General features: G+C 45.8%; 1 protein-coding gene across 4 annotated transcripts in view; it reads right to left on the bottom strand.

The window, feature by feature from the left end:
* Positions 1-7,147: 7,147 nt before the first annotated feature.
* LOC109472438 (baculoviral IAP repeat-containing protein 7-like) overlaps positions 7,148-13,244 on the bottom strand; it is a 30,457-nt gene continuing 24,360 nt past the window's right edge. For all 4 annotated transcript variants that reach the window (XM_019772220.1, XM_019772218.1, XM_019772219.1 and 1 more), the window contains 6 exons: positions 12,508-12,580; positions 11,152-12,327; positions 10,487-10,656; positions 10,048-10,226; positions 9,408-9,810; positions 7,148-8,636 (listed from right to left, as the gene is read on the bottom strand). In XM_019772220.1, the coding sequence (XP_019627779.1) occupies positions 8,416-8,636; positions 9,408-9,810; positions 10,048-10,226; positions 10,487-10,656; positions 11,152-12,266 (2,088 nt within the window). In that variant the 5' untranslated portion in view covers positions 12,267-12,327; positions 12,508-12,580 and the 3' untranslated portion in view covers positions 7,148-8,415. The remainder of the gene's footprint in view (positions 8,637-9,407; positions 9,811-10,047; positions 10,227-10,486; positions 10,657-11,151; positions 12,328-12,507; positions 12,581-13,244) is intronic.

Genomic DNA, 13,244 nt, shown 5'->3' with positions numbered 1-13,244 from the left:
CTTGGAGAGATTTGAGGTGGAATTTGAGGTGGTATCTGTGTTCCACCTAGCTGTGGGGAGGTTAAAGTCTCCCGCCAGCCATATGTGAGAGCTTTTGGACTGATCTCGTATCCGAGTCAGGGACTGTTCAAGAGATGTCAAGTCACTCTGGTCGGCAGATGGTGGGCGATAGTAAGCCCCTATGTGTACTGTTTTGCTGTGTGCAAGCTGTATTTGAACCCATGTCAGTTCGCTCGTACAGTCAGGATCTGGAAGGTGAGTGGCTATGATGGAGTTCTTCACTGCTATGAAGACTCCACCTCCTCGCCCTTCCCTGTCCTTCCTGTAGGCGGAGTACGATGTCGGAAAGATCTCGCTATTGCCTACAGTTGGGTCTAGCCATGACTCAGTACCCACTATGACGTCTGGTTTGACTGTATCACAGAAGACATGGAATTCAGACACCTTATTCCTTATTGACTGGAAGTTTATGACTACCGCCCGAAGGGGTTTCTGTTGGGATTTGACCCTAGGTGGTGGTTTTGGAGCTTGACCAGTTGGAGTTGAAGTGGCAACAGGTGAGCCTATCATGTTCCCTGGGCTAGAACAGGAACTATGACTGGATGAGGAAAAGGTGAAACAATTAGAAGTTTCAAAGGTAGAAGAACTAAATAAACTGGAGCTGAAGTTAGGAAGTCCACAGCTGCAACAAATCCAAGACACACTGGGTTGGTTAATTGCGTTGTAAACTGGTGTTGCCATACCCATGCAGTCTGTGTGATACCATGTGTCACATGAATCGCAACAGACTGCCCTGCGCCCGTCGGCCCTTTCCCACTTAACGGCACGTCGGCACACACCGCAAGGGTACTTAGGTACACGTGGGCCAGGGTTGGGTTGAATATCTCCAGAAAGTAGAATAAGAAGAATGGAGTAAAATATGGAAAGTTTGGGCCTTCTAGGGAGGTTCCAAGATTGTTTCGAGTTGATAAAAATGGAAGATAAGGATTGTAGGCATATATTATTACTATTCGATGAGATGATACTAATTGTTGGGAAAATAGAGTTTGGCACTTGTACTTTCAGCATGTTTTGTCTTTTCTCTTTGTGAAGGAAGTTTTGGTGAACAGGTTTAGAATGAGGTATACATAATATACAACAATGCACAGCCAGTAATATGCTGGCTAGTACTACAAAAGTAGCAGACATGCTGAAGTTAGAGGATGGCACTCTGCTCTACACTTGCTCACTTAATAGTTGTAAGCACTCTCTGGGCGTTTTTGGTCCAGGGTGCTAGCCACGTGCACGTACTAGTACCTAAATTACACAAGAGTTTCATTATTCTTCATTTTGCCCACTCCACTCAAAGCAGACGGACTCAAAGATGGTGGAGTAGGCAAAATTTTTGTCAGTGATGACCGGGAAATTTGGCTAGAACACTGTCAAAGAAATCCTGACATCTTATTCCCATGGAACAAGGACACAAGAACGAAAGATCTACTCTACTCTACTCTACTCTACTCATAATATAATGTCCTTACATGGAATTCTCTCGGAAAATCCCGAACTAGACGACTGAAAATGGCCCAAAATCGAGAAAATAGTAATGTTGCTTCAGGGGACCCACGAACCTTGTATATTTACGGCACAAATATCGGGAAAAAAGCGACGTACCTGTGTTCAGCGATAGCCTGACAGCGACGAAGGGATGTCTCCGCGACAGTTTGGTGCAACCCTGAACTTTCAAAATAATCCCATTGTAGAGAAATTCAACGTGATTCTAGGGAAGGAAAATCGCTACCTAAAATCGCTACCTAAAATCGCTACCTATTAAAGGTCTCATACCGCAATTACTCCGCACTTGTCTAAAAGAGTCCGGACCAAAAAATGATTGTGCCCGAACAGCGTGAGTTTAGGTCCACCATAAAATCCCTTTCATCACTCAGACCTGATTTAAAAAGGATTTGAGATGAAAGCCTGTTCATTACTGACCGGATCAGGCAGGGAAGTTTCGGCATCCGAGCGATTGTCGGACGTATACGCTTGTTTAGACATGAGTACTGCGGTCGCGCACAGTGAGGGCCGGGTCATGGCTAATACATGACGTAAATATCGAACAAGCGGTTAGAATTGGGGAAAAAATTTTCATTGTTTACATGATACGTGTGTTTGCTATAGAAAGCAAAAAATCCCTTGATATACGATTTTTTCTAAAGGAAAGTTTTGCAAAACCCACCGTTCTGATTGGCCAGCACGGTCACGTGGGAGGGTTCACAGCACTTCCTTGTTGTAGAGTAGAGTCATGGAGTCAAATAGAAGTTGTTTGATCCCGAGTCACTCCTGTCCGAGTAGATTGTAAATTTTTGGTCACAAAAGTGTTGAATATCACATCTAAGACACGATACGACAAACTGGATTTATCTTTTTTCTCCTACATTCGTATCACCGTATAAAATGTCGATTTGAGGATCTTCTAGTCATTTTTATCCGAAGGACCCGCTTTCTTTTCTGTTGGTTAGTACGCGAAGGTCGGTTTGGTAGCGCCCTCCAGCGCCCATTATGAGTATTGCAGTATGTCCGCCCCTTGAAACGAATGTGTTCTAACTTGTACCCTTCCATGTCTGCACCTGTTTTAGACGTGAGTTCCCGCCTCCTCCTCACAGATTGACACGTAACAGCTAACTTGGCCATCGGTGCAAAGTTCTGAGTCCGAATTAACAGGTGGTCGCCAAGTCGCTAAGGGTTCCCCGTGCGTCAGACTCCGCGGGAGCCGCCTTTTTTCCTCTCTGTTTCTCACAGTTTTCCTCTTTTATTCCTAAGAAGCTTGGGTTCCACCCAATTCCAAATTTGTCCTTTCCAATTATAGATTTAGTAACGGATTGGCCAAAACAACTCAATTTGGGTAAAAGCAATCAACGGTTTGAAGGGTTTCTGCTGGAATATAGCGTGCCAAGATATGGTGAAAAAGCACGTTTCTTCCGATTAACCTTCACTTCAGAGATTACCTGCTAACCTTTCGGGTCAACGTCACCGAGTCCACGTCCTTTCGGTGAACCGGGTGCCGACGCTTCAAAACCCTCCCAATATACAATACCGTTCCAATCTCCAATATCTTCGATAAACATAGTTTGGTTATAGGAAGGGGATCGACCAGTGGGATAACCCATGTTCTGAGCGGGGAGGTAAGGTTTCCCTTCTTTCACCGCCTGCCAGTTGTCTAACAATCATGACATTGTCAGGTTACCGGTTCGACAGCAGTGACTACCGAACCTAATGGCTGTGAGTAATTGCAGGTTACAACGGTCTCATTCCGGAGTGAACAACTTGTCATTACAGCTTAAAAATAACAACCGACTTTCATCAACGTGAGGTACACTGGTTACCAAGATCAACTTCAGAGCCGTCTGTGCCTTTGAAGCGTAACTACAGTAGGAATATGTAACCGAACGTTGCGAAAACATGTCTGTCACAGTGCAGAAGTAGCTTACAATCGGGGGCCCCTCCTTACACCCCCTTGCTTTAAACTAGCGTCATCCTCGGCGCTACAATTAGTCAACACAGTCAATTTTTAACATCAACACCAGAAAAGATTTCATCATTTGCGTAATACATGTATTTGAAATACTATATTTCAGTTACAAAAGTATAAATATGGTTACATAGGATACAAGTAAATACCAAAATTAACTATCTGCATAATCCGGTTAAATACTACTAAACTAAACAACATATAAATAACATATAACATATGGTCGTACACGTTTTAGTCCGAACAAGATAGAATTAAGACCCGTCCGCGCAGAGACAGGACGCGTCGCCCCGCAGACGTGATGAGCCTAATGGCAACATTTGTGGATTCAATGGGAGGAGCTACTTTTACGCTCCGATCGATACTCTGATCGGTGTCCACAGGGGCAAATACCACAGAGCAAATCAGTGTCACTTATGCGGCGACTTAGATGGCTACTACAGAGCAAACCAGTGTCAACTTGATCTACTGGACCCGTAATCACCTAACATTGGACTGTCGGCGATGGGGGAAAACGTTCAGAAAATCACAGGAGCAGGATACTTGCCGCAGACAGTTATGAACAACGGTCACCAGACAGGGCACTGTCGGAACCTGTGGACAGTGGATATGAGGGAGACCCGATCGTCTGCCAAGACAAGAGTCTGACCAGGGAAGGAAGGGAGTCACCGGTACCACCACAACAACTCTAGTGCTAGGCTAAGGACGAGCCATTACGCGAGTACAGATTGACGGTGCACGTGTTTATCTCATGTCGGTCCTATCCGTCTCTTCTCTAAGTTGGCACAGACACAGATCAAAATTACACAACGCCGCACCCTAAAAATAAACTGTCTACACAATACGATTCGGGAAGGACGGGCTCCCTGTGACCCTGTTTACCGCCTCGCAGCTCAGCAGGGCACCACAGGAGCACTGGTGGAAGCCGTATATTAAAAAACTAGGCCCCACGGCCAAAATTCAAACAAGGAACTAGAGAAAGACGATATTGACATCCCCAAAACGGTAGAGGCAAACCTAAGACGACGCTAACTGAGCCCTCTTCTGCCGTCATGTTTCCCTTAAGAGGTTTAAGTCGCAAAGGACAACGAACCACGGTCCACAGCAAAGGGGTGCACGCCACAGATGAATCATTCATCAAATTACTAACAAACGCAGAGGAGGCACTGGAAGGAGAGGAGTTTGTCTACCTCGACTCAGGGATAGAACTCCCAGCGCCACACGACACCAGGACATATCAAGTTCACAGAATAACCCTAACCATGGTGACGGCACCATCTATCTATGTGGGATTTTACACAATAGCTAGCCTGGGCTGGGCAGGGTCGCAACTCCCTGAGGGTCACCCACCTAAAGACCCCGGATACCCGACGCTATTTAAAAAGGGACTTACATTGTTCAACCGTAATCAGGCAATTAATACAATTTAAAACTGGTTTTCAACTACCATTAAACTAATACAGTTCAAAATTGGACCTTAACCTAATTAGACTGATACGATTCAAGATTGGTTTCCTACCTGGTCTTGGTGTCTACAGTCTAGTCCATATTCAAAAATTCACCTGATATTCAAGTCCAAAGAAATGTCCATTTTCAAAAGTTCACATTACATTCAAGTCCAACTTTCTCTCCCTCCGGGCGCTGCTCTACTCGGGCGCCTCCCGCTCAGCCCGGCCGATGGGATCCGGCGCGGTCCACAGCTCCGGCCGCTGGTGAATTGGCTCCTCCCATGTGCAAGTGCCACGGCCCAACCCTCGGGCAATATAATAGAGTACGTGGTGGTCGTGATTTGGTAACGCACCGAGCCGCTGCTTAACGCGCTCCTTCAGCTCTTCCACCACCCACGGAAGGTTCCTGACCTGCTCCGTGTACGCCCGGACCTGGGCGACGTACGCCCGGACCTGGGCGACGATGTCGAAGCGGGGGTGGGGCTCGAATGAGGCCACGATCGCCTCCATCGGATGGGAGCGCGGATCAGGCGCCGGGGTGGGCACGTCGCGGCGCCCGTCCTCGTCATTTCAGAGAAGCCGGAACAAGTTCGGGAACCCGGGGCCCCCGGCAAGCTCCTCCTCCAATTTTTCCATCACACGGGTCAGGCCCCGGGTGGCTCGCAGCAGCTCCCCCTCCTTGCAACGGAGGTAGGCGTGCGCCTTCTGCAGCCGGCCTGTATCAGGCGTACACCTCCCGCATAAGGTCTCGATCGGCGGGCCAGGTGTCCACCCCCGCGGCCTGGGCCTTCTGGTCCCAGGACCGCAAGTCCCGTTCTACCGGTCCGTGAGTGTGTACGCGGCCATATGCATCTCCGTTGAGCACGTTCGGGGCGCCCGTCCCCCACTCCTCGATGCCGCCGTCGTCGGGCACGGCGTCGGTTCTCCCGGATGAGTCCGCCATTCTAGGTTAACGCGCTTTGGTGGTCTGGATAACTGCTCAAGGGGAATTCCTCGCTCGGCAGCTCTCCTCTTCGCTGGTGGAATGGCGATCTGGTCCTGCGCTGGCTCTCTTAACAGGTCGGGGTCTGGTGTTGACGTTACACGACAGGTTCCGTCCCCACGCTTGAGCGCGAAGAGGCCTCCCCGCCAGGCACGCGTTCTTCCCCAGTTTGATAGCCCGCTGTCGCTGCTTTCTGGCAGTCCGCGTCAATGTCCGCGCGCCCCCGCGCGGAAGGGCATTTACACCAGGTGTGAGTTCTTCGACCAGGTTGGAATCCGTGTCTAGTGTCAGTTCTACGCCTTGCTCCGCGTCCAGCCCTGTTGCTTAGCGGGACAACTTCCCATCTCTGGACCAGAACTGGCCTCACCCGAAGCAGGGCTGAGGACTGGTCCCTCTCGTGGCTAGGCTGGATTTGTGTGATGAAACAGAGCACGCAACACAAAACCCCACCAGTCTGGTACGTGATATTATGCCGACTTAAAATTATCAAACTTACGAACCGTGCAGGTGGCTCCCGAAATACGTTCGTGACAGTACGTATTGCCCTACCCTTGACTTTCCCAATTTGTCAATGCCACTCTTCCCTCTTGCGGGACTTGTAGGAAGTGACTCCTGACTCCTGTACCGCCTGTACTGACTTCCAACTCAGATTTCACATACGTCTGGTCTAGACCGCTGTCTGGGTTGTTCTCGTGTACACCCGGTACGTAAACTTTTACCCTGCGTAGTTAACTTCGTATATTAATATACTTTTTACCTAAGATTGCATCCCAATACACAAATTCTTGTTAGTCATACAACTAATTTTAATTAAAAATATATTCCCTAAAATTACCTAAACATATTCCCTAACACTTCGCTGCACACCTACTTTACTTAACTTCGTCTATCCTACCACCCTGGTCGGTACCTCTCGCCGGGGTTGGCAGTGCTTCTACCGGTTTTGTCTTTAGTCGTTTGTTCGTTCTAACGTTTGCCTGCCTCGGCATCTAATACGGCTACCCCTCTCCTTCAGTGACCCCCCCCCCCCCTTCACTGCATTTTGATACCACTTTCACCCCGTTCAGACCAGACTTTTAAAAACCGGTTGAAACCGCTAAATAATTAACCCGGCCAAAACCCCTAGCGTTCACACTGTTGTGCTCTTGAACTTGACAGTGTACTTGGACGAGACTTTGGAGTGTCTTTTTAGATGCTTTAATCCGGAAGGGTTAGTAGTGGTACAAACGTGGATGTGCTCAGTCTGGAGTCCAGGCCAGGCTGAAAGAGAAGGAACTAGAGTCTTGGGTTTCTCTAATAGACTGAGCTACTTAATATTCAAATATGGACTAGTCTAATACAGAGAGTTCGAGGGGTGTCGACTGACTTTGCTTAATATCACAGCAGAGAGATGATACCTGAATGTCGGAGGTATAACATCACAGTTCCACTCTCCACAGGAACAGCCACCAGAACGACACGAAACAGAGGCTGAGATGTCGACACATAATAGGAAGGCCTACGGCTATTGCATGTTACTTCTGTTTTCGGCACCTATGACGAAATGATCTACTTATCATAGTACTAAACCTCTATAGATACACAAGGAAAACCATGTGACAATCCGAAGTCATATACCAAATAAATCGAGTACTCAACACACTGCAATGTATGGCAGTGTATGACACAAAGAGTTCAATACACAAAGATTATTTATTATTGGTGTAAAATGATAATCTGTTACCATCCTCATCAAAGCGTCAAATGATGAAGTGCCCTTAACTGTGGAATTTCCAGTTGGGCGCATTGCTATGGTCATTTTTCAACTCCAGTTGGCACAATCTCGGTGCAGAAACCGTTGTACGTTCGCTGTAATAAACATCACGGGACCAACTCAAAGGAATGGCGTTAACCGCCCAGAGATACATTTGGCTAACTTCCAACTTGGAGACTAGCCAATGCAAATGTGTACACGCAGCTTTCTTCGGGGGGAAAGCCAGGCTACAGTTGGTTAGACCTTTACCTGTTGGAGAATAGTGTGTGCGCAATAATGTGTGCACGCACTCATCACATGCACAAAGGGGAATCCCCCTTCAACGGTTTTCCGTGTTCGGTTTGGCGCCAAATCTGTCACAAAGACCATTTCAACGGTTCAAAAGCGACGCGGTCACATACCTCGTGACATGTGACTGGGTCCTTACACGTAACCATAGCCACACCCTTCTTATGGATGGAAGCATGTTTATTTTATATTCAGCACAAGTCGTTATTTGGATAGACATAAGGGTAGACTTCGTAGCATGTAACAGCCACCTTACTACATCATTAGCATTGTGCACTACTGCAACTACTGTAGACACAATGTACTTTTAGCTTGTAAACTCTAACAGTTATAGCCTTGAAAAGATGTTTAGTAAAGTGGCTTTAAGTTGTTTCATAATAGAACTGAACACACAGACTGAACTGGAGACACTTTATTTGTACATGACTGTATATCTTCAGGCAAGGAAAGCTCTCTGCACCTTAAGGATGCGAGCTCGGCATATTGGGCACTTTCTACCTCTAGATCTCATAGAATGAGCACAGCCCTCGCAGCAGCATAGATGTCCACACGGAATGAAAACCATTGTGGCATCATTAGACATGCAGATTTTGCACATACGCTCCTCTTTCATTCGCCTGAGCCTTTGCTGAAGTTCCTCCATTGAAGCTGGCGTTTCTGAAATAAATCAAAGATCAGAATATCAAACCACATGAAAAAGAAATCTTTCCCAGCAACCATTATGCAAGTAAATGTAGTACAAAACATCTTTGCTTCATGTGCAAAAATATGTCTAAGGCTGCTTCCTCCTTTATAAGTAGAAATTTGCCAAATAAGACACAATAAAAGTAGGCTTCAGAAGCGGCTGGAAAGAGTAGGAACTGGCCAAACAAACAGTGAAAATGCCAGGGGAGTTAGTCAATTAAATGACAAGCGCCTATTGCTGTTCACCTTTCTTTCCGCTTGTTCAATTGATTTCAATACGTTAGATGCTATAGATAAATTCAACTACATTCTCAGGGGAGATAACCAATACAGTGTTCAAATAGGAAAATACATTAAAGAATGTTTCGATCTTAGAGACCACATGTTAGAGAATAGTTAACCTTTATTGTTACATCATACATATACTCTGTACGTAAGATGACGTTATCCACACATGTATTTAGCTTTGTTAGATCTTTAGTTAAGTTGTAGAAGACCATACAAAAGTCTCTGTACTTTTTTGTTGTGTCAATAAAGAATCATTAAAGGAATTTTCTGCTCTATTATTCTCTCTAGCAGACCAACTCCCCTGACATGTTATCTATTTGGCTAATTTCTTTTCTTTCTAGCCATCTCTGAAGCCCGGTAGAGGCTAGCTCTAAATTTTCTTAAGCTACAACTGGAGGTAGCTGGTTCTTCCAGGCAGTTGACCAGCCATAGTGTTAGTGTTTGAGTCAAACCCACCTTCTTCTGGTTCTTCCTCCATCTGCTCAGCAGCAGCCTCCTCTGGCTCTTGGTTTCCGGTCAGAGTTGGCCCCTCTGCGTGTCTGTCCTCTTCATCCTCAGCATCCGGGTTGTCTCCCTGGTCCTCACCGCGTTCATCCATCGCGAGCAAAGACTCAACAAGGTCCGTTATGGTCGTGAAAGGTCCCCTTCGCGCGCGAAGACGTCTTCGTACCACGATTTCCACGTTCTGCTGACCGAAGCCCATCTCTACCACGTTTCTCACGACTCTCGAGTCCATGGCGTCTAGCACGCGCTCTTCGAATTCGTCCTCTGGGTCGAGGCTTCCTACTTGGATCGTTACGTTTGCGGAGCCCACAATGAAGTCTTGGACAAAGTCCTGCTGTGAATGGTGATGGACCACCTGGAAATGACGGAAAAAAAAGTTTTAGAACATACATGATCTTTCAAATCATGCACTAAAGCAACTGCATACAATTTTGGAAACCGTCAGACGTTTCAGGTAGCATCCACTACCTAAATCGTCTATGTCCCCTTTCCCACTTGCTGCACCAGGAGCTACATTGTACCACACTTCCTCTTGTAACTTGTATGTTTGGAGTACAAAGTATATATGGTCATCTTTAAAATCTGTACTTACTTGCACAAGAGAAGGGAAGGTGTTCTTGATCTGGCGGACGTAGCCAATGCCGCGTTCCCGTAGCACGAAGCCGCACTCCTCCCCGTACCAGCGCGCGTGTTCAGTCCACGGGTCGTCTCCAGCCTGCCAGTCCTTCAGCTCTCCCTCACACCAATAACACTTCGCCTGGTCATCGATATCTGGGGAGAAGTAAGGGGGGGGGGCAACATGGTTAGAATTGGAAATAAAGGTTAAACTAGAACTTACAACTAAAACATTCAGCTTTCAGAGGAAGCATGAAAAGAGTTAATAGTGGTGACATCCCTCCTGTTCATGTTACTTACATGTAAAAAATCCGGCCTGTGCGAGTTTTGGCCAGCGGAAAAACGTGGAAAGGCTGTCTAACTTCTAACAGTCTATGCTACTAACAGTCTATGCTACTAGCCTACTAAGTACTTACATGTGTAATAAAACCCGGCCTGGGCGAGCTTGCGTGGTGAGATGGGGCTGTACAGGGGCCAGCTAAAAAACGTGGACAGGCGGTCTTCTTCTGACGAAAGCTCCGGGTGCTTCGGACAGTCCGTTCCCCCGGGAGGTGGCGGTGCCGGTTCGCTCTCCGTGTGACCACGTCTTGGAAAAAGAGCAAAAAAAAAATGCTTTTAACTTTAAAACATAGATGACTCTATTATTTAGACTGCATATATAGACACTGTATATATAGCACACTTTCAGTAACTGGAAGCATAAAGGCATGTGTACAATAGCAAATTAAAAAATGCCTTATGTATAAACCTTCAGCTACCAAAAATCGAATATACAACATTGGATGACATGGCATATGATCTTAGACTGCAAAACACAGTTTCACTGTCTGAAAAATGGTCCTTTTACTTTACCTTCAAAGAATTGGGCTCAAACTATTCATTGAGGTAATGCATACAAGAATCATAACATAAAGCCAGTATTTTCCAAGCTTGCCAAATTGGAACTTCTTTGTATTTTTTTCTACCCTCTCCAAAATTCATCTGGAAGATTTGGTTATGTTGTAGATGGGTATTTGGAGCCATGATCTTTCTGGATGAGGAAGTACACAGGAAAGTACAGGACAGCAAAAAGTAAAGGTACCTTTCAGATTGTTGATCATCGGTTGAACCTCCATCAGGGGCGTCCAGTGGTACATTAGAGGTCGCACAGTTCCGTATGAAGGGGCAGTGTGGGTAATGTCGCTCATGTTCTCTCTTCGGATCGTCCCCCTCCTCCCATTGGTGGAGCACCCCTCCGCAGAACGCGCACTCCACTTTGTCTCGCACCCCCAGATAGAAGAACCCGAATTTTGCCAAATGTTCTCGTCTAACAGGTGTGCTTTCTGGCCATCCGTAGAACGTGTGTATCCTGTGTAGCTCCGTGTTCAAGTCTTTCGGACAGTGTTCACCACAATGTTTTACATTCCTTGCAGTTGCGGCTGTGTCGTATGCGTAGTAATCAGATGCCGTGTTACTACTTGCAGTGTTTGCATTACCACTACTTGTGTTTACATTATGTATGGATAATCTTTGCATTGACTGTAAACAAGAGGAGTCTGGAGCATCGTTTCCATTGCTAGAGGATTGTGGTGCAACGATGCTTGATGTGGCATTGTCTGATACATCAATACCTCTACGCTGTGAAGAGGTGTTGTTTTGAGATCGCTGGGCTTCATTGTCTTTCAAGTAAAGTTCTCTGGCGAATAGACAGTCTGGGCTTTCTTGGTGATGTCTTTGAAGCGGTATGTCCCCATCTAGCCATCCACTGAACGTTCTCCTACATTGATAGCATTGTACCGTATCGCCTTGTCTAGTGTAAAATAGTCCTGCTTTTGCAAATTTGCGAGGGTTTATATCTGCGCTCGAGCTAAGCCAATGCTTAAATGATCCTAGTCGAATGATTTCCATACTATACATGGCATTTACACTCGGTTCTGCCCCAGCCTCTGCACCATTCGTTGTGAAGCAAGCACTACTACTCGACTCTACTTGGTCTAAGCAATCTACAGCAGAAGCTTCTCTGCTAGAAGTTACTAGCAGTGCTGGCTCCCCAACATGCATAGGCGTGGCCGTATCCCCGGCAACTGTTTGTTGCCATAGATACTGGCCACGCCCGGGTGGTGCAGAGGCTGAAGCGGAACCTTGTGACATGGACAGACATCCACCACTGTTTAGATTTTCTATCACCTGATTTTGAACACTCATTGCGATACTCATTGTTACCACTTCTGGGATGCAATTCACTTGTTCTACTTGTTGCTGGGGTTTTGATGTTGACCTACGAACAAAAAAAGAGTCTGTTTTAGTAAACATAGACTGTGTAGATATAGATAAAATACAGCATGATTTTCGTACCCTTCCACTCATCTAAATTAATGCATTTAGCAAACAAAAAACATTTAGCAAACAAAAAAACGGACTGGGCATGAATATGAATATGGAATAAATGACATTTCACCTTGATATTTCCAAGTGGTTTGTTGGCTGTCACCAAGTACTGCTTCAGCCTAGAGCACCAACTAGAATTTACACTGTAAAAAATGGAAAGAAAAAAAAAAGGTCAGATATCTGTCTCTGTCAGACCCAAAAAAGGCCTTGATTCAAGTAGACTGCATACCATGCATCAAAAATTGCATGGTATTTCACTAGTTTCAAAGATATTCCAGAATGCATTGGCAGAAACAAAATGATTGAAATAGTGCCAAAAATGATATCAAATATTCCAGTAATTCAGACTCCATTTTCATAGTTCAAGACTTCTAATGGCAGTGCAGGGTTATGGTATTGCTTGTTACTTAGAAAGCTAGATCATAATTTTGAATTAAATAAAGTATTTACTAGTAATTAAACTTCAAAGGGGATCTTAGTGAAAGAGCTGAGAATACAGCCATGCTAAATTCATAATCATAGCTCCAAAACTCATTATAAAAACTCGAAACTCATCACACTTATATTGTTTGGCCCCGTTTATGATTGAATTTCTGTTGCGAATCAAATCGATTCAAAAAAGTAAATCGATATATATGGGAACATGGACGCTCCAAAACGGTTCCGTTGCGATTTATTTTGAACCACCTTGTGAGGTGGTCTGAAACGATACAGAAATGTTTCGCGTTGTCGAATCGCAATCATGAACGCGCGGTTGCGAATCGGTTTTGGCATACATCCGGGTACTCCGCGGCGTGGATTTTGTAG

The sequence above is a fragment of the Branchiostoma belcheri genome, unplaced genomic scaffold (assembly GCF_001625305.1).
Source record: "Branchiostoma belcheri isolate BF01 breed outbred unplaced genomic scaffold, Haploidv18h27 scaffold275, whole genome shotgun sequence".
Classification (NCBI taxonomy): Eukaryota; Metazoa; Chordata; class Leptocardii; order Amphioxiformes; family Branchiostomatidae; genus Branchiostoma; species Branchiostoma belcheri.
The sequence above is the reverse complement of the archived record's forward strand: the minus strand, read 5'-3'. Positions and strand labels throughout refer to the sequence as shown.